This window comes from Vigna unguiculata, chromosome 3, assembly GCF_037176805.1.
Source record: "Vigna unguiculata cultivar grain cowpea cultivar isolate G323 ecotype 2 chromosome 3, ASM3717680v1, whole genome shotgun sequence".
NCBI classification, from domain to species: domain Eukaryota; kingdom Viridiplantae; phylum Streptophyta; class Magnoliopsida; order Fabales; family Fabaceae; genus Vigna; species Vigna unguiculata.
Genome location: NC_140794.1, coordinates 46,410,050 through 46,429,768, shown reverse-complemented (window position 1 = coordinate 46,429,768; position 19,719 = coordinate 46,410,050). Strand labels below are relative to the sequence as shown.

The 19,719-nt window shown below is 27.1% G+C and overlaps 2 protein-coding genes and 1 pseudogene across 4 annotated transcripts; 1 reads left to right on the top strand and 2 right to left on the bottom strand.

Moving 5' to 3' along the window:
• Positions 1 to 1,507: 1,507 nt before the first annotated feature.
• On the bottom strand, positions 1,508 to 4,568 carry LOC114176360 (putative prolyl 4-hydroxylase 3). 3 transcript variants are annotated; one of them, XM_028061388.2, is made up of 7 exons: positions 4,285 to 4,564; positions 4,120 to 4,204; positions 3,884 to 3,981; positions 3,662 to 3,759; positions 3,420 to 3,549; positions 3,141 to 3,328; positions 1,508 to 1,862 (listed from the first exon to the last, which is right to left on the bottom strand). In XM_028061388.2, the coding sequence occupies exons 1-7, from the start codon at positions 4,491 to 4,493 to the stop codon at positions 1,858 to 1,860; spliced, it is 813 nt and encodes a 270-aa protein (XP_027917189.1). In that variant the 5' UTR covers positions 4,494 to 4,564; the 3' UTR covers positions 1,508 to 1,857. The 3 variants fall into 3 exon arrangements, with proteins under 3 accessions (XP_027917189.1, XP_027917188.1, XP_027917187.1); XM_028061387.2 differs by lacking the exon at positions 1,508 to 1,862 and adding an exon at positions 2,269 to 2,622 and having other exon boundaries at positions 3,426 to 3,549; positions 4,285 to 4,568; XM_028061386.2 differs by lacking the exon at positions 1,508 to 1,862 and adding an exon at positions 2,376 to 2,622 and having other exon boundaries at positions 4,285 to 4,565.
• Positions 4,569 to 8,251: 3,683 nt separating this feature from the next.
• Positions 8,252 to 10,027, top strand: LOC114177232 (pentatricopeptide repeat-containing protein At3g12770 pseudogene; annotated as a pseudogene).
• Positions 10,028 to 18,934: 8,907 nt separating this feature from the next.
• LOC146887908 (uncharacterized protein At1g76070-like) lies at positions 18,935 to 19,441 on the bottom strand. Its single transcript, XM_085671103.1, has one exon. The coding sequence runs from the start codon at positions 19,439 to 19,441 to the stop codon at positions 18,935 to 18,937; it is 507 nt and encodes a 168-aa protein (XP_085527229.1).
• Positions 19,442 to 19,719: the final 278 nt, after the last annotated feature.

Genomic DNA, 19,719 nt, shown 5'->3' with positions numbered 1-19,719 from the left:
CAAAATTAGACATTCCAAAAATATTATATCAATAACAACTATAATTATTATCAATAATAATAATAATAATAATAATAATAATAATAATTATTATTATTATTATTATTATTATTATGTTTATTATTGTTATTATTATCATCGAATTGTTTTTATTATTATTATTAATTATAATTATTTTTATTAATATATTAATATTATTATAACTATTATAATAATAATAATAATTATTATTATTATAACTATCACTATAATTATTTTTACCATTGTATTATTATTATTATTATAACTACTGTATAATTATTATTATTATTATTAACAAGGATTATAATTATTATTATAATAATAATAATTATTATTATTATTAATATTATCTACAATTATCATTATTATATTATTATTGTAACATTTTAATTACTCTTATTATTATATTATTTAACTTTTGTTTTTAACATCTATTTTCTTTTTAGCAAAAGTTTAGAATTATAGACACAATTATTTTTTTAAAGTACGATTTTAATTCTAAATTAGACTAATATAAATTATTTCACAATATGATAAAATAATTTATTCATTTTATAAAATAATTTTAATAATTTTATAATTATTAATATATATATATATATATATATATATATATTAATTTTTCAAAATAATTTTGTTAAAAGTATTTCAACCACCATTCGACTTTATTGCCTGGACCGTACTTCTCGTGTTAGTTTTGCAACAAATATTTAATTTTTACTTGATTTATATTAAAAATATGGTAAAAAATATATTTTTTTACAAAAAAAAAAGTCATACAAGTATACAACAACTCCAACACATAAAATAAAATTAATGAAGTCTTGTTATTATAGAAAGACTACTTTATTTATTTCAAATTCAATCATAAAATATATTCAGTTTAGGATGATTTTATTTAGAAAATATTTTTCATTTAAATTAAAGTCATTTTTACCAACACAGTTTCTTTATAACGAAATCATTTGGGATTTTCATGATTTGTCCTTACTAATTTTTTTTCAAAATTTGTACCAATCATGTAAAAAAAAACATCACAAGTGACCTCCTTTTATATTTTTTCATAAAAGAGTTAATGTATATTATTCTTTCATAAATTAGTTGAAAAGATATATAAATCACTAAACAAACAAAATTATTAATGGTGAAAATCTATCATCAATAATAAATTATTATTGTTAATTATTATTTTTATATAATATTGATGAACTAAAATTTTGTTAAAAAAATAATTATTACTAAATTTTATTAAAATATATATATATATATATATATATATATATATATATATATATATATATATATATATATATATATCTATGGATAATTATCAATTACATAAATCTGTTATCAATAATTAATTTGTCAATATTGACGAATTATTTCATCAATAAAGTGTATGTACAAATTATTCTCGTCCGCCATATCTTTATTCTTCTTGATTCGAAAATTTATAACAACAATACATAAAAATATTGACACAAACAAATACAACAACCACAAAATTCAGGAACAAACCAAAAATAATGAAAAGGAAAACATTAAAATGTAAAATTGAGTAAATGAAGAAAAAGAAAAATCAAATCGATTAATTTAACGAGTAAGCAAATGTAAACCGAAAGAGAAGAAATATAATATAGATCTATGAAAGCAATATGAGAAAAAATAGACCGAAAAGGAAAAGAGAAAAACTTACCAAACCGAAACAAAACAAATGCATTTGTTTATGCATAAATTGGTAGAAGAGAACCTTGTTTGTGCTTTTAGTTTACGCGCCGTTGACATTAGCATTCTTCAAATTGGGAATTGGGTTATTTTGTGTATTGGCGTTGTTGTTCATTCTATTTTGTAATGAGGAAGATGAGTCACTTTTTAATTAAAACATTTTGATTTACCAACAAAATTTTTAACAAACATATCTCTATCAATTAGTAATGTCAAAATTATATATACTAATTTATTCATAAATAAAAATCCATCATTAAATATTAAAATAATATATAACAATTTATCCATTAATACATATTTCTTGGTAAAAAAATTTCATACATAAATATCAAAATGATATATGATAATTTATCTATCGATAACTTATATGTGACAATTTAATTATCGGTAAAACATATTTTTTGACAAACTTCTTTCTGTTAGTAAAAATCAATTTATAAATATAATTAATCTATATTAATACAAATTGTTTTAGTAAATCCATGATAATATGTTATGTTGAGTTATAAGTGCTGTGAAACAAAAGATGCAACAACAATTCTTTTTAGCCCATTAACAATGAATATCAAAATTCTAGTTATATTTTAAGGATCGAATCTAGAATTTTAATTATTTAGTTTTTTTTAAAATTAAAATCTCTTTGAACTATTTCCTCATTTTTTTTCCCTTTATCTCTAAGTGAATTTTTATTTTTATTTCAAAGTAAGTATAAATCATTTTCAAGTAATGAAAGTTTAGTTTGAAGTTTCCATTAGTCTTTTTTTTTCACTTGTGAACGTTTTTATATAATAATGCTTATTTAAATTTGGAATTCATAGATTCGCATCCATTTGGTACATGACCATTTATTACCCTTAATCACTGGACAACTACCTGAAAATTAAGATGAAAATAGACAGATTTGTTAACTTATTTTTTTTTAATTTTAAATTCTCCTAACCACAACTAATAATAATAAAGATTAAGTATGTTTTTAGTCTTTAAACTTTGATCCAAAATTGAAATTCGTCTGTGTCTCAAACTTCGATACATTTTGATCCTAGACTTTAGAAATAGATGCATATAGTGCTTTTAACCCAATTATGTTAACTTTCTTTTACATGTTGAACGTTTTTTCATGTTAGTATTGGAGTTGTTTATACTGATTGATATATTCCTGGTTCAATATCTACTGATAAATGCGTTCGACACTTCAAAAAAAGCTAACATAATTGAATTAAAAGGATTATATTCATTCATTTTTAAAATTTAGGGACTAAAATATATTGAAGTTTCGGACAGGGACTAATTCCAATTTTGAGTTAAAGTTCAGGGACTAAAAACATATTTAACCCTAATAATAATAATAATAATAATAATAATAATAATAATAAGCATAAAGAAGAACTAACCATGAAAACTTGATGGATCATAAGTTAAATCAGGCTTCATGCTCCAGAAAAGTAAAGCATCTCCCATCTTTGGCTTAATTGAAAGTCCTTTTCTTCCACAATCAGAAAGCTGATTCCACCCACCCACTGACCTCAAATTTACCTTTGCATCTGGGAAAACTGTCTCACCCCCTTCTTCAACATCTGAACTGTATCATCAATTACAATACCAACATCAGCATTTCTCTTTCATGACTTGCCAAATTCATATTAACAAAAACTAGGAACTGTATTCATTACAGGTACATCAGCATTGTTGCCATGCGATCACCCCCATTTGCAGTATGCAAATCATCCATAAAGTAGTCATGATGAGGCACATACTCTTCTCCAACTTCGTAATGGACAATTTGAAGTGCTTCACCGTTCTCTGCACAAGTTTAGTGTTTTTTTTTTTTTTTTCAATTACATGATAAATCTATGTAATGTAAGAAATCTGCATAACATGTTTGCAGAATTGGTAAAAGAGAGAAAGAACATACCAACAGGTACATGAGTAAAATCAGCAATTCTTTTCTCAATATTCCTCACAGTTTTATCGAGACCTCTAGCCAAAAGAGTACCAAAGCTTGTCCTTTCGCTAAATTCAAAGGAACAGGTTAAGACAGGGTTTAATTTTAAGTGAAAGGCAGAAGATATATTACTTTCAACATTGAATTCAAAGGATACTTGATCGGAAAGTTTAAGGAGAGAAAATCCAAGACCTGCTAGTTTTAATTATCCCAGTTTCAGTTTCAATAACGGTAGACCTCTTCATGTTTGGCTTGGCTATATTGATCAGATATTCACATTCCTCCTTCGTCTGTGAAGATTAAAATCGGCCAAATATTTCAATATTTTAAAAAGGTGAAGACACTAAAATATCACTTCTATTATTGTTATTATTATGATTACAACATAGGAATGATTTAGAGCATTAATTTAAGAAATGAAAACTGACCAGAAAATTGTGATAGAGAAAAGCCCTAGGCTCCCATGATAGTATTTCAACCCATCGCTCTGTCTGTTCATCTTCTCCTTCGCTTCTGCAGAAAAGTGAAAAAGAAAGAACGATAAGAGAAAGAAGAGGAATTGAAGGAAGCATGTGAAAGAATAGAGTGAGTACATGTAGGAAGCGTTGCGAGCAATGGAATTGAGATGGTTATGTTTGAATGGAGCAAAGGAAGTGTTGGTGTTGGGCATTGAGAGAAGGTGGAGAGCGAGGAGAAGGAGAATTAGGAGAGACATGCACATCGTCAGCACTGCTAGAACAAGCACCCACGACCACCTCGTTATCCACGATTTTTGAAGCCGAGAGTGCCTTGCTTTCACCATTTCTGTTAATTTCTGAAATGGACGAGGAACCAATTCGTCTCAATAGAACAATGTTGAAGAAGACGAGAAACACGCTTTTATTAATTTAACATCTACCTCGTTATTAATTGTTACATTTAATATAGAAATTAATAATTTATTATATTTCATCTTATATATATATATATATATATATATATATATATATATATATATATATATATATATATATATATATATATATATATATATATATATATATATAAACATTGCTCATAATACTGATCCTTTAAAATTTTGATTACATACTACTATATGTACTAAACAAAGTATTTCAAATTAAATATAATAACGTTTAAAGCATTTATTAAAGGTAACGACTTAATAAATTAAAACAAAAAGAATATATCATTGTATCATTATATCATTATATAATAATAATAAAAAAAATAACCGTAAGCGGTTCTGTTTTCTATGAAATCATTTTTTTTAGTAAACTTTTAAAAGAAACAAATACAAATATGAAGTTATTTTTATACATAAGGTAAGCATTTATATGACGCAAATTGATTTTATTGGTATAGCTTTTATATAGTAGTTATTAAATATTAGTTTTCACTATAGGTGAAAAAGAATAAGTTAATCCATTCTGGTTAGGTAGATTGAAAGGTCTGATCTTACCCATTTAATAATATAAATATTTATTTAATTTTTAATTAGTTAATTAATGAATCTAATCTGATAGATTAAAAGAATTACCATCTTTAAAAGTTAAATTGTTTTATTTTAATTAATTGTTGAAACTCATTTTTGTAAATATTAATAATTTTGAGTTATAGTATTATTATAATTTTTTAAATAATACAATATAAAAATAGTATTTTTTTAATTTTTATCATTTTCAGAAAAACTGACTTTAGGTAGGAAAGATGAACTAGCAGGTCTTGTCAAATTTAAAATATTAACAAATCTTGTCTTATTAAATTAATAACAAGCTAGCATATTAACCCACTGATTGAATAAATAATACTTGTTTTCATATATTTAAATATTGAAAAGGAAAGCCCTTCTAAAATTCGAAAAGATTTATAAATCACGTATGGTAGAAGTTGAACTACGGAAAGATTAAGAAAACAAATAAATAAATGAGTTTTTTTTTTAAGACAAAGAAAAGTGAAAATTGGATTAATTCTTAACTTATGTTTTATATTAAGTACTCAATACATTTAAATTTTCAATTTAATCCTTGTTGTTAATTTTGTTAATTTTTTTTTCTGTAAATTCGGTGATGTAGATGTTAATTAACTGATATGGTTATTATTTTGTCATGATACATAACTATTGCTCAGTTGTCATCGGATGCAATTTTATTATTTTTAGAATTTTATATATTATAATTTTATAATTTATGATTTTACAATTTTAGAATTTTAAGATTTTATAATTTTATTATTAGACGTCATATTGTTATATTGTTATATTGTCATGTTGATGTATTGTTATATTATTATATTGTTATATCATTATCTCGTTATATCGTCATATTGTCATATTATCATATATTCATAACGTTATATCATCATATCGTTATATTGTCATATGGTTATATCGTGTTATCATTGTATCCTCATATCGTTATATTGTCCTATATCATCATATTGTTATATTGAGATTGTTTTATCGTGTTATCGTTATATCTTCATATTGTTATATTGTCATATCATCATATAATTATATCGTCATATTGTTATATCATCATATCGTTATATTGTCATATCATCATATTATTATATCGTCATATTGTTATATGATCATATCGTTATATTGTCATATTGTTATATTATTATATTGTCATATCGTTGTATTATCATATTATTATATCATCATATCGTCATATCATTATAGTCTTATTATTATATTGTATTATCGTCATATCGTCATTTCATTATATTTATAAAATTATAAAATAATAAAATTGTAAAATTATAAAATTTAATTCATAAAATTTTAAAATAATAAAATTACATGTGCGGGAAAATTGAGCAAAGTGATGTGATAAAATAATAAACATGTCATATTGTCATATTGTTATATCATAATATCATTATATTGTCATGTCATTATATTGTCATATCGTTATATCGTTATATAGTCTTATCGTTAAATCGTCATATTGTTATATTTTCGTATTGTCATATTTTCATTCATCATATTGTCATATTTATAAAATTATAAAATCATAAATTATAAAGTTATAATTTATAAAATTTTAAATAATAGAATTACATGTGAGGACAATTAAGAAGGTGACATGACAAAATTATAATCACGTCAACCACTTAACAAAAATTTAGTTAGAAATCAATAGAAAGTTTTTGAATTTATCAAAATTTAAAACATAATTAAATATTGTTTTATTTAAGGAGAAGATGAAGAGATTTGAAAAAAAATGAGAGAAGATATTTTGAAAATTAATAAGTGATGGGATGCATGTAATATTTTAAAGAAAATATTTAATTGATAAAAATATAAGATTACTAAATTTTTGTATATAAAAGTAATTCAAATTAAATCATAAATAGTGTAAATTATATTATAAAATGTGAGTGATTATTTTTAAAGTGAAAAAAAAAATTAATATTGATAAAAATATACTAAACTAAAATATAATTTTTAAAAATTAAGATGAAATAAAATTTTGGGAATTAGTTTTAATCAAATTAAGTCCCCTTGCCTTAGCAAAGATCAATCTTTTCCACACTCCTCAAACTTGGTCCTTGTCCTTGTAAATCCTCCAAAACCGGTTAATACAAATACAAAACTCACCTGCATTTCTATCCTCCGTTATAATAAATAAGTAGAAACAAATAAAGGTTAAATGACAAGAAAGGTAAATGTCTAAAATGACAAGCAAGAATGTAAAAGTCAAGACAGATTAAATGTATAAAATATCATATAAGGAAAATACGTAAGCAAAATAAATAACGAGAATTGTAAATATAAAAAAGATAATTGTCAAGAATAAAAAGTAGATATAATAAAATTATAAAAATATGCTTAATTAGTAATGTGGTATTCTGATACATTCATTTGGTTTATTTTGGTCATTTTATTATTTTTTTAATTTAATTTAGTTATCAAATTCTTTAAAAATATTTAATTTGGTCTCTAATTGTCTAAAAAGAAATAATATATTTAAAATTTTAAATTTAGTGTCTCTATTTAAATTTTTGATTTTATTTAGTTTCCTATTTTTATCAATTAATCTAAATATAAATAATAATTTAAATATTTAGGTGGAACAATTTTATGTATAAATTTAAAAAAAAAATTAACATGTACAAATTGTAATTAAACTTAATTATTAATTTGATTTCAGATTGAAAAGGACAAAATCTAATTGTTTTAAAAAATAAAAAGCCTAAATTAAATCAAAATTTTAAATAAAAATTCTAAATTGATTTTTTTAAATAAATCTTTTCTTAAATAATTGGAGAACCAAATTGATTTTTTTAAAAAACAATTGGATGACTAATTTAAACCCAAAACAATAAAAAACTAAAATGAACCACACGAATAAATTAAATCGTAAAAATACCAATACTTCTTAGAGGACCTCAATTCTAAATTATGATTTTTTAAATTGAATATGAAATGAAAAATAAATATGTATGAATTCATTTTCTACTTTTATATATTTTTTTAAATTATTAAAACATTTCCTATTTATTAAATAATCTAAAAAAATTATATAATCTTTTTTCCGCTTTCTACTTCAAATGCCATGGAAGATCTTCCAAAGGCCTCAATGAGTTCCGATGCGTGTCCTATCACGCAGAGTGCAACAAATTTTGAGACCCAAACCTCACAAAGACTCGTTCTATTACACAGACCTGTTGCACCTTTGCAAAACCACCGGTAACCTTAAAAAGGCGCATGCGCAGGTTGTGGTTGATGGCCACGAGAAAGACCCGTTCATCGCCACTAAGCTCATTGATAAGTACTTCCTCTTTTCCAACCTTGAACTCGCATGCAAGGTGTTTGACAATTTGTCCGAACCAGATGCTTTCTGTTGGAACGTGGTCATCAAGGGCTACGCCAACGTGGGTCCTTTCGGTGAAGCCTTAAACATATACAATGCGATGCGTTGGCGGGGTATCTCCCCTAACAAGTACACTTACCCGTTTGTTCTCAAGGCTTGTGGCGCCGAGGGAGCTTCTAGAAAGGGTCAAGTGATTCATGGGCACACTGTGAAGTGTGGATTGGACTTGGATTTGTTTGTGGGCAATTCCCTTGTTGCGTTTTACGTTAAGTGTCAAGAAATTGAAGTGTCCAGAAAAGTGTTTGATGAAATTCCTCAACGAGATATTGTTACTTGGAACTCCATGATTTCAGGGTATGTTGTGAATGGTTATGTGAATGATGCTATTCAGCTCTTCTATGATATGTTAAGAGATGAAGGCGTTGTAGGTCCTGATCAGGCCACATTTGCAACTGTTCTTCCTGCCTTTGCTCAGGTAGCAGATATTCATGCAGGGTATTGGATTCATCGTTATATTGTGAAGACAGGGATGGAACTCGATTCTGCTGTGGGAACTGGACTTATATTGTTGTACTCGAATTGTGGTTATGTAAGCCAGGCGAGAGCTATCTTTGACATGATTTCTGTTAGAAGTGTTGTAGCGTGGAGTGCAATAATTAGGTGCTATGGGACACATGGTCTTGTTATGGACGCTCTCACTTTGTTCCGGCAATTGGTTGAGGCTGGATTGATCCCTGATGACATTGTGTTTTTGTGTTTGTTATCTGCGTGCAGTCATGCAGGTTTGGTTGAGCAGGGCTGGCAACTTTTTCATAGCATGGAAACTTATGGAGTGGGGAAGAGGGAGGCACATTATGCTTGCATTGTGGATATGCTGGGGAGAGCTGGGGATCTGGAGAAAGCAGTGGAGTTTATTCAGTCTATGCCTGTCCAACCTGGGAAAAATGTTTATGGTGCATTGCTTGGTGCTTGCAGAACACACAAACATATGGAGCTTGCTGAAATGGCTGCGGAGAAGTTGTTTGTCTTGGATCCTAACAATGCTGGGTGTTATGTGATTCTAGCACAGATGTATGAAGAGGCAGGGCGATGGCAAGATGCTTCCAAATTGAGGAAAGTAGTAAAGGAGAAAGAAATGAAGAAGCCAATTGGGTATAGCTCCGTAGAGTTGGAATCAGGTCGTAAAAGATTTGCGGTAAATGATGAGAGTCATTTACATACAACACAGATCTTCCAGATCTTGCTTAGCTTAGATGGGATTATGGGTAAAGAAACTCACGCAATGTGATGCCATTTTGTAGGAAACGTGGATAAAAATGCAATGCGTATATCCGACCATGGGAAAGGGACATTCTTTGGCAACTATGATCCACCCCACCAAAAAATATCTATTCAACATTGGTTATTTGAGTATTTCAATATCAATTTTAGAACTGGTTTTAAATAAGATTATTAGCAACTAATGTTGATTGTAAGTTGTGACTTTTAAACAACTTTCAATCTTATAACTTCAGATAGCTTGTATTTGGTTTTGAAGATGAGATTGAGAAAGTGAATTTAAGATGAAAAAAAGATAAAAGTAAAGATGTTTGGAAAAATAACGAAAAATGAGATAGTTTATATAAAATTGCATTTCCACATGTATAAAAATATTACACATCCTTAAAGAAATTGTTACCATAAATGGAAAAAATACAAATCGATTAAAATATTTCAAAGTTCTATAAATTTGAATGCCGATATTGGTGATGTATTTCTTAAATTCTACAATATTTGTGAAAATAAAAATAGACTTAAATTTAATTTGAGAAAGTACATTGTAAACTTACTTGTAAGCAAAAATTTGTGACACATGAACTATGATTATGCTCTATAGCCAATCACATAAAAACCACACTCAGTTATCTTTTATTTGTTACACTACAATAAAATGAACATTTAATTATATGACAAAATATGAATAGGGAGTGAAGAATTTTAGGAATTACCTTCGAGAAGATTTACTCTACAAGACTAGTGTGATGTCCACCAAAAGTACTATATATCAATTCAAAACATTAAATACGAAAACAATAACTAGTAATTTTTTTTATCGGCAAAGAATTAAATTAAATTAATAATAGAGCACTTGAGGGGTGTTCTAACCCATTTACAAAAAGATGAGAGAAAGATGCAGTGCATCTCCAAAACTATGCTTCTACAATAATCTGGCAGAACAATTAAACTGGACTTTCAATGCTAGAGCTATGCCTTCCCAACGTCAAGCTGGGTAGGAATCATAAGATTAGCCACCCATATCGCTCCTTCCCCGGCCAGTCTACAAGATTACACAGAAAGTGAATACAAAACCAGGTATGCATGGTTCGTTGCGCTCTCGAGACTATGTTCTCTTGGTTGTTACGGAGTAACCAAAGAAGTGTGCAAGATCACTGATGAAGAGCTCATTGCTTTAAACATGGGAATCCTTTTCATGCTCACCTGACAACTTAAACACAAAAAGCATCATATCATAGAGATTTTAAACACACAATAGGAGCGAAGTACCAATCACTATATGAAAACTTTACCGAAGGAATTTTATGTTTCAACCAAGCTCAAGCGTTAACTTGAGCAAGACTAAAAATCTCTTCAGTGTCAACTTTCTTTTGCTTAAAGATCACCTCATTCCTATGTCTCCAAATTTCCCCAACTATAGCCAGCCACATTCCTTTCCACATTGTGTTTTGCCTAGTGTTCAAGCTACTCATATGAAAGTGTTGAAAGTGTATCCTAGCTTGGTTGTGATGCACTGAGCTCACCCCTATCCAGCTATCACACATTTTCCACACCTTTTGAGACATTGCACAAGAGAAAAATAGGTGTGATGCACTCTCTTCACAATCTAGGCAAAACTCACACAAAGAGTGTTGTAATTGGAATCCCTTCACCGATAATTTATCCTTTATCGGTAACTTATCCAAGAGTAGCCTCCACCCAAATAATTGTGCCTTCGGAATCACTCTTATACTCCATAACTCTGTGAACACCTTGTCGCTTTCCCCTTCGGAGCTACCCATCAACTTCATATATGCAGACCTTACAGTGTATGCTCCTTCTGCGGTTTCCTTCCAACTCCAAGTATCCAGATTCCCTTTCCTAAATGTACAACTATTAATTAGCTGATAGAGTTGTGCTTCCATAACTTGCTCCCAAACAAGTCTTTGTCTCCTCCAAACCAATTCCCAAACCCATGTGTTGTCGACCCAATGTCCTACTCTAGCTATGGGACTTTGTTTACTTTCTGAGATTAGATATAACCTATGGAACCTTGAGCTAAGTGGTGCATCCCCCACCCAAAGATCTTCCCAAAATAGTACTTTGTCCCCTTCTCCTATCACCCGGTCTTTACAGTTTTCAAACCATGCTCCTTGTGTTGAGCTTCTACAAACCTTATGGATGTCTTTCCACCACCTTGAAGTAGACTTCGGGATGACAATTTCATTAAGGTTCCTCCATGACCCATATTTTGATTCTAGCACCTCTCTCCACAGGCATTTGTCCTCCATGCCTAATCTCCACTTCCATTTTGCTAGAAGTGCTATATTGAAGTTCCTAATTTCTCTTATTCCCAAACCGCCTTCCTCCTTTGGTTTGCATATGTTTTCCCATCGAACCCAGGCTATTTTCCTATCCTCAATGCTCCAACCCCATAGAAAGTTCCTTTGGATTTTCTTTAACTCATCATACACGCATTTAGGTGCTTTAAAGAAGGATAGATAGTACAACGGTAATGCTGATATTACTGATTTGATAAGGCAAACTCGACTAATCATAGACAAGAGTTTACCTTTTCAACTTGATAGCCTACTTCTGACTTTGCTGACAATAACTAGTAATACATTACTGAGAATATAGAGCACGATTAAAGAAAATATTTTATAACTTAACTTTTCATTATGAATTTTGAACAAGTTTTTTTATGTAAGAAACGGGACCAAATGACGATATTATTTTTTTGAAGGCAATACAATGAATATAATTCTGATACTCATTCGTTTTATTTTCTTGATTTCTAAATGCAATGTTATGTAGAAACCTACAACTATTTTTATAAAAAAAAAAAAATGTGTTAAAAATATTTTTAAAGTCTAAAGGATGAAAGAATGTACTTACTCAATCAAGAATTGTAAAATTAAAATATCCAAATATTGGTTTTCTGAAACAATTTAAAGCATGTAACATAGTTTATGTATAGTGGGATGCTCATGGTCCTAAATAGAGAAATATCCCATGGAGCATGGAAAATATCATCGTAAAGGGTCACCCAACACATAAATAGATCCTTCAATACGATAGATTTACAAAAAGGGGTAGGTTCCCTCAGTCTCCTAACGAAAAAATAATTAATTAATGAATGAGAATCGTAAATATAAATAATTACTGATATTAGTAAACATATGTGTATGTATGTATACTTTAAGAACCACCTTCCTAGATGTTCAAACTATATAGCAGTGCTAAACAATGGATATCTTTCAGGGTTTCTGCCACTAATTGAACATCATTTGTGGGTATGTACACTTGAGTTTCACCATCTTGAACATCTTCAACCACCATCCAAAAATAACCATTTGTAATGGAATGAAGTAAATGGTTGAATCCCCTTCATGAAGAGTGCCTAAGGATGAAAGTCTAGAGAATAAGAATTTGTGTACTTTGCTAGTAGCGTGCAAGTCTCTTGAAAAAAATATACTTAGACTTTTCATTTTATTACTTGCATAATTTGGTACACCTACTACGGAGTTAACATTATATTACTAAGTTATTTAGATTTGAAAGTTTGGAATTAACACTCATTTCTATAATTTTTCATATTACATAACATCTTTCTTACAAATTTGTTAAAAAATGTTGCAAGAATTTTTTTTTGCTGTTTTTTTAAAGAATTTTAGTTGACATGTAATTTCTTTGTAGATAATTTTTTCTATAAAATTATAAAATTTGCAAGTATTTTCTATAATTATTTTGCAAAAATTATTTTATACAAAATATATTTTAAAAAAAATGGGTAGTAATTTCTGTAATTCTTTTTCTATAATAAAATTTGCAAGTATTTTCTACGAAAAATTTTAAAAACAAAATTAGCAAAAACTATGAATATTGTTAGCAGTGACTTCTAACTAGAATTTGTCTTTGATCGAATCTATATTTGTATTAGTTGTACTTTGTTATTTTAAAATTGGAATGGAGGAAGTTGGATAAGTGAAAATTTAATTTAGGCTTAATTAGTCATTTGATCTCTGCATTGGAAAGTTTCAAAGTTGATACCCGCTTAACTTTTTGTTTCAATTACATCATAACTTTTGAAAAAAAGTGTTTCAATTAGGTCTTCTAAAAAACACTTATTAACGATATTAACGACATGTCATGTGTCAATGTAATTTTATTTAATTTTTAATTTTATTTAATTTTTTGTAAACAAATTTTGTTGTTCCATGTCAAATTTATGATGTGACACATGACATTGACAATGTCAAGTGCCATTATTTTAATTTCAATTTAGTATCTATATATATCTCATTAATTCAATCTGGTCCCATTTTTTTAAATAGAACAATATTGTCTATATCCAAATTGATACCAAATTTATAATTTACATAAATGTTTTAATGATATTTTTTTATTAAAAATAAATTTTAACATATTATTTTATTGCATATTGTTATCTCATGTTTTATTAAAAAATATGACAATTTTTAAATTATTAAGAACTTATAGTTCAAAATTGTTCCCGTATTTTTATAGATTCCGCTAAAACTCAAGACATATCAGGCGAAATCAAAACATTTTTTTCACTGGTGACATTTTTATTGTATTAGGGATGGCAACGAGGCGGGACGAGGATGGGTTTCGCTATCCCATACCCATTCCGTAGAAAAAATTCATCCTCATCCTCATACTCAAATCCAACGGGTATCAAACTTTTGTCTCATCTCCATCCCCATCAGGTAACGGGTACAATATACCCATACTCGTACCTGTTTTCTTACTACTTCAAAATTAATTTTAATTAATTTTTATAAAATAATAAAAAATTATGGTAAAGAAAACATAATATTATCAAATATTCAATATCAGGAGAATGATTGTTTCTTCGATATCCAATACTTTGAAATAAATTATAATTATTTACATTTTATATTATAATACCAAATAAAATTTCAGGAGAACCAATATATTTATTAAATTTGCAAATATTAATAAAACTTAGTTGATAAAATTTAAAAATATTTTTTTAAAAAATATAAAAGAAAAAAAAATTCAAATTAAAATATATTTTAAATGTTTGTTTACTTCAATTTTTTAAATTCTAATACACTAATAAAATTTATAATATATCATTTGATCAAAATGACGCAAAGAACAAATAATAAACATAATAATAAAATTTTGACATAGATCTTGTATCTTTTAAACTTCAATATATGTTAGATGGTAATAAAAAGTTATTTATACAATTATAGTGAAAAAATTACACTATGATTGATAATGAGTTAGAAAATAAAAAATAATTAAATAAAATATATCGAAAAAGTATTCTACATGATGAAAATAAACAACAAATAAAAATATTAAAAAATTAAGAAATGCGTGTCTTAGAAACAATTTGAGAGACTAGTGAAAGAAATCGCACAAAGAAAAACTAATGTATAATTAAGGGTATGATAAGATAAAACATACCTTATAGATCTAAAAAACTTTTCAAATATCAACATATATACTCAATGGTTGAGAAATGACGAAAATTGTTTTAGTGAAACAAAATAGTTCTTCAAATGAAACAAAAATTATTAATAATAAGGTTTTTTTATATTACCTAGTAAATAAAAGGTTTATGATATTAAACACTTAAATTGATAATAAACATTCTCATGTGAAAATGTGAAAGGAAAATATGCAATAAATAAAAATATTAAAAAATAGAAATATTCAAATGTAAGAGATAAATTATTTTTAATTGACATACATCATTTTAACGTAATTACATAAAAGTTATGATACTATGAAAAATATATGGGATATGCGAATGAGTTTCATGACAAACCAAATATTTAAAAGAAATAAAAAATAGAAAGTATATATATATATATATATATATAGGATTACTTAATTAATTGTGAATATTTTAATAATTTAAACGGTGATGAAAGTATAGCGGGAACCAATATTATGGCGAGGATATGTACATCCTCATACACATCCTCATACCCAATTGAAAAAGTGGGGGATTCCCCATACCGATCCTCATACTCAGTCAATACAGGGATTCTCCGTCAAAACAGGAACGGGTTCAAGCAATATCCACGGAGTGAGTTTATTTTTCATCTCTAATTGTATGATGTAAATGTAATTTTGATTTCAATTGTCTGATGTAAATAGAGTTCTAAAACATGTTAGCATAGGTAAAATTGAAAAAAAAAAAAAAAAAACTGATAGTTGGATGACTATCTTAAATTATGCAGGATTTTTGTTTTCTTGTTTTCTTCATTTTTCGCTTAGTGATGTCTAATTTCGTGTGTAAAGACTTTCACTTAGTGAATCTTAACTTTAAAGAAAAAATAAATAAATTTAATCAATTGAATTCACTCAGATAATGTTAATTTTGTTCAATAAATCTCAGTCTGAAAGAAAGAAATATGCAATTTAAGCAATTAAATTTGCTCGACAAACTTAAAATCTGATTAGCACGTATAATATGAAATTTAATTTCTTTTTATATTTTAAATTTGTCTTCAATTTTTTTTAAATAAATAACTAATTAATAGAGTGATTAATCAATAAGTAAAAGCGATATTACAAGTATGATGACTTATATACCAATTGATTGAGATGTACTCTAAATATTATTGAAATATTAAGTTACGATATATCCAAATTTTCATAATACTCTTGGTCAGGTAAATAAATATATCATGTGATAAAAAAATCGAATAAATGTTTTATTCACTAATTGAGGGTAGAAATTACATCAGAGATGAAATTTGCACTTAATAATTAAATTTTCAAATATATAAACTTAGTTATGAAATGGAAACTATAGTTAATCCTTAAATTTCCAAATAAATATATTTGGTGATATACGTTACTCGTCTCTAAGTTTACTTGTCTCTAAGTCCAAACTAATACTAATATTTCTTAAATTGGCAATGTTTATTCTTATAATGTAGAAGTTTAGTTAGGTATTTGACAAACCTGATATGAAATTATTTATACATAGTTATATTATGTATTTAGTTAAAATGCTAGTTTATCCTCTTATTTTTATTAATATTTTTTTAATCATGCTATTTTTGGTGGAACTAAAACAAATCATTAGTCTTTCTAAATTTGTATTTTGGATGTTTGTTTTAGATATATTAATTTATTTACTTATTTTTAAATATTTTGGACACCAATCTGATGTTATCATTATGCACAATTTTTCACAATAACTCAAAAGTCAAAAAATTATAAAAATATATTAAAATATATTAAAACTTATAAAAATATTAAGTTATTAAGTACATATATAGATTTATTTATTTGTTTATTTATTGATTAATATTAGTTTGATATTACATTTAATATGCACATATTAATGATTTTAATTTTTAATTAAGTGCATAACTTTATCATAGTTAGTTAAATAAATAATTGCATTCACGATTTTGATAACTTACTAATTAATACCATCCCATAATAAAATTAAATATTCAAAGTTAACCATATTATGAGCACATTTTTTTTATATTTTATATTTATAATTTATAAATATTGTATAACATATTCAAATGTTTTCCTTAAGTGCCTACAAAATCTTTCCTGGGATGATTATTTCTCAAAGAAAACTTCTCTAACTTACATAACACTTAAGTAGATACTAATATTTACATAATTACAATGGAAATGGAAGAACATGCCTTTGGTTATTTTCAGTATCAAACTGTGGTTAATGAACCGTATCCAAGTAGTGCAAAAAAAATAAAAGAAGAGTTTAAGATTATGATAGTCTGTAAAACTTAAAATTATACTCTAATAGTATAGATCACGATCCTGTGACGGAACTGTAGCCTATATTCATGCTACAGTTTTATCTACACTGAATCTATACTTGATCAAAATTTTAAAAAATATCACTGTATTTTTATAGACTATGTTTATTCTATAACCATAACTTATATTATATTACGTCAAGAATGCAATATTTATGTTAATGTTACTTTTATAGATATTAAGATCAAATTTAAAAAAATATTTTAGTTTAATTTATCATGATTAACCGTTTATTAAAATTGTCTTTTAAGTGATTATTTCATAACGGGAAGTTCATTATGTTACATATATTTACTTCAGTTAAGTTTATACAACGTCATTAGCATATTACTTAAACTGAAAAAAAAATATATATATAACACTTAGGTTTAAATGAACAAGTGTCGTATATTTTATTTTATTTTAAACAATGCACCATAACATTAGTGGATATTACATTTTGACTTGCTTGAAGCAAGAAACCTGCTTAACGTACTTAAGTGACATTTGTTGTGATAGTCATGGTTATAACATGAACATCATAATTGATTTCACTTCATACTTGGTTTGTTATTAAATCACTTTTGTAATAACTTTTGTGATGGAATTAAAAAATATATATTATTGTCCCAAAATCCGTTATAGTTATAGTTAATAGTTTATGACAAATCCTTTTTAGTTAAAGAAAATATTTTTTAATAAATATTAATTATTTACTTAGACATAGATCTAGTACCAAATATTTGACCTGTTAGAAAAAAAAAATCAAAGATAAATAATAATATTAATAATAAAATAAAGATGGAGATTATTCTTATAATATAAAAAATAAATTTGTAAATGAGAAAAGGAGTGTAGATAGAGTTTTAGTTGAGGTATCATATGACTCTTCTTAAAGAGAGAGGGCTCACATGACAAAACAAAATATGATGTGTTTTTCTTTCAAGATATCACAGCCGGTTAGATGGATTAAGTGGAACAAAAAATCTCTAAACCATGTATGAATACCAATAATTTAAAAGATAATATAAAAAAAAAATGGTGAAAACAGTTTTATACAAATAGTTGTGTTGCGTCATGTTTTTTTTTTTTTTTGTCGTTTTATCATACAAATATATAAGAATAAAATAAGAGTAAATTATAATAAATATGATTAACTCGTAACACTTTTATTCATAAAAAAAAAAAAAAGACAACTCAAAATTTATGAAACTTCGAATCACTCCACATAAAAAGTTATTCACTCTGCAAATATAAAAAACTGGAGAGTTTAGTTTACAAGCATCATTGCACATAAGTCTGAGAAATATTCTTATACAACATTCTAAATCACTTTATTCACTTTTCTGCTACCACAAGACATGGACCTTCACCTTTCCATAAATTTAACCTCAAAACGGGGCAATGATCCACTCCCACTGGCAAAATTTTTCATTGTACCCAACGATGGACATTCCTTTGTCTCTGTGGTTGCTGCTGCTTTCTCTTCCAACACACAAGCCTTCGTACTATGTTCTTGTCTTTCAGCACTACTTCCCTTGAAAATCCATTGCAGAGGCTTCTTTTTTTCACGACATGCAGCAGCATCACCCTCTTGTGTAGGAACCCTTTTCTGTCCACAAACCTTTCTCTTCTTCATGCCCTTCACTTCACCAATACAAGACACCTTGGGGGAGGAAGGCTCTTGTTCACTGAAGCTTTCGCCTCCACGATTTCTTCGAACCTCCATTGGAACAATTGAGACTCTACATGTAGGTGATCGACCTGCCCTTGGAGGGAAAGAACTCATATTAGGGTTTTGAAAGGCCACTGAAGCTACTGGTTGCTTTAGCACAAACTTCAACAACTTGGCTTTGATTTGAGACAGTATCTTCATCATGAATGCACCTCAATGGATATAGTTTTGTGTTATGATCTATGATCACAAAATAGGGCTACTCAAGATAGCAAAGAAGGCACTGAAAATAGAAGACTTTGAGAGATAAATGAAAATGATAGTTAGCCTATTAATCAGAAAGAAACAGAAGAGGGAGAGATTGAAGAAATATGTGGTTGAAATTCATTCATCTCAGAGGATTTGTAGACAGTTCAATATTTTTGAGACTGTGGAAGACAATGAAAGAAAATGTTCCTGCAAATCTGAATTGAAGATAT

Bases quoted from the DNA above. Each gene is read 5' to 3' on its own strand.
- LOC146887908 (XM_085671103.1), bottom strand. From the start codon at position 19,441: ATGAAGATACTGTCTCAAATCAAAGCCAAGTTGTTGAAGTTTGTGCTA.
- LOC114176360 (XM_028061386.2), bottom strand. From the start codon at position 4,493: ATGGTGAAAGCAAGGCACTCTCGGCTTCAAAAATCGTGGATAACGAGG. The intron at 3,982-4,119 runs GTCAGTTTTCAT...TAATCTTCACAG, and splicing joins TTCTCTATCACAATTTTCTG to ACGAAGGAGGAATGTGAATA. The intron at 2,623-3,140 runs GTTAGTTCTTCT...CTTAATTTTCAG, and splicing joins TGATCCATCAAGTTTTCATG to GTAGTTGTCCAGTGATTAAG.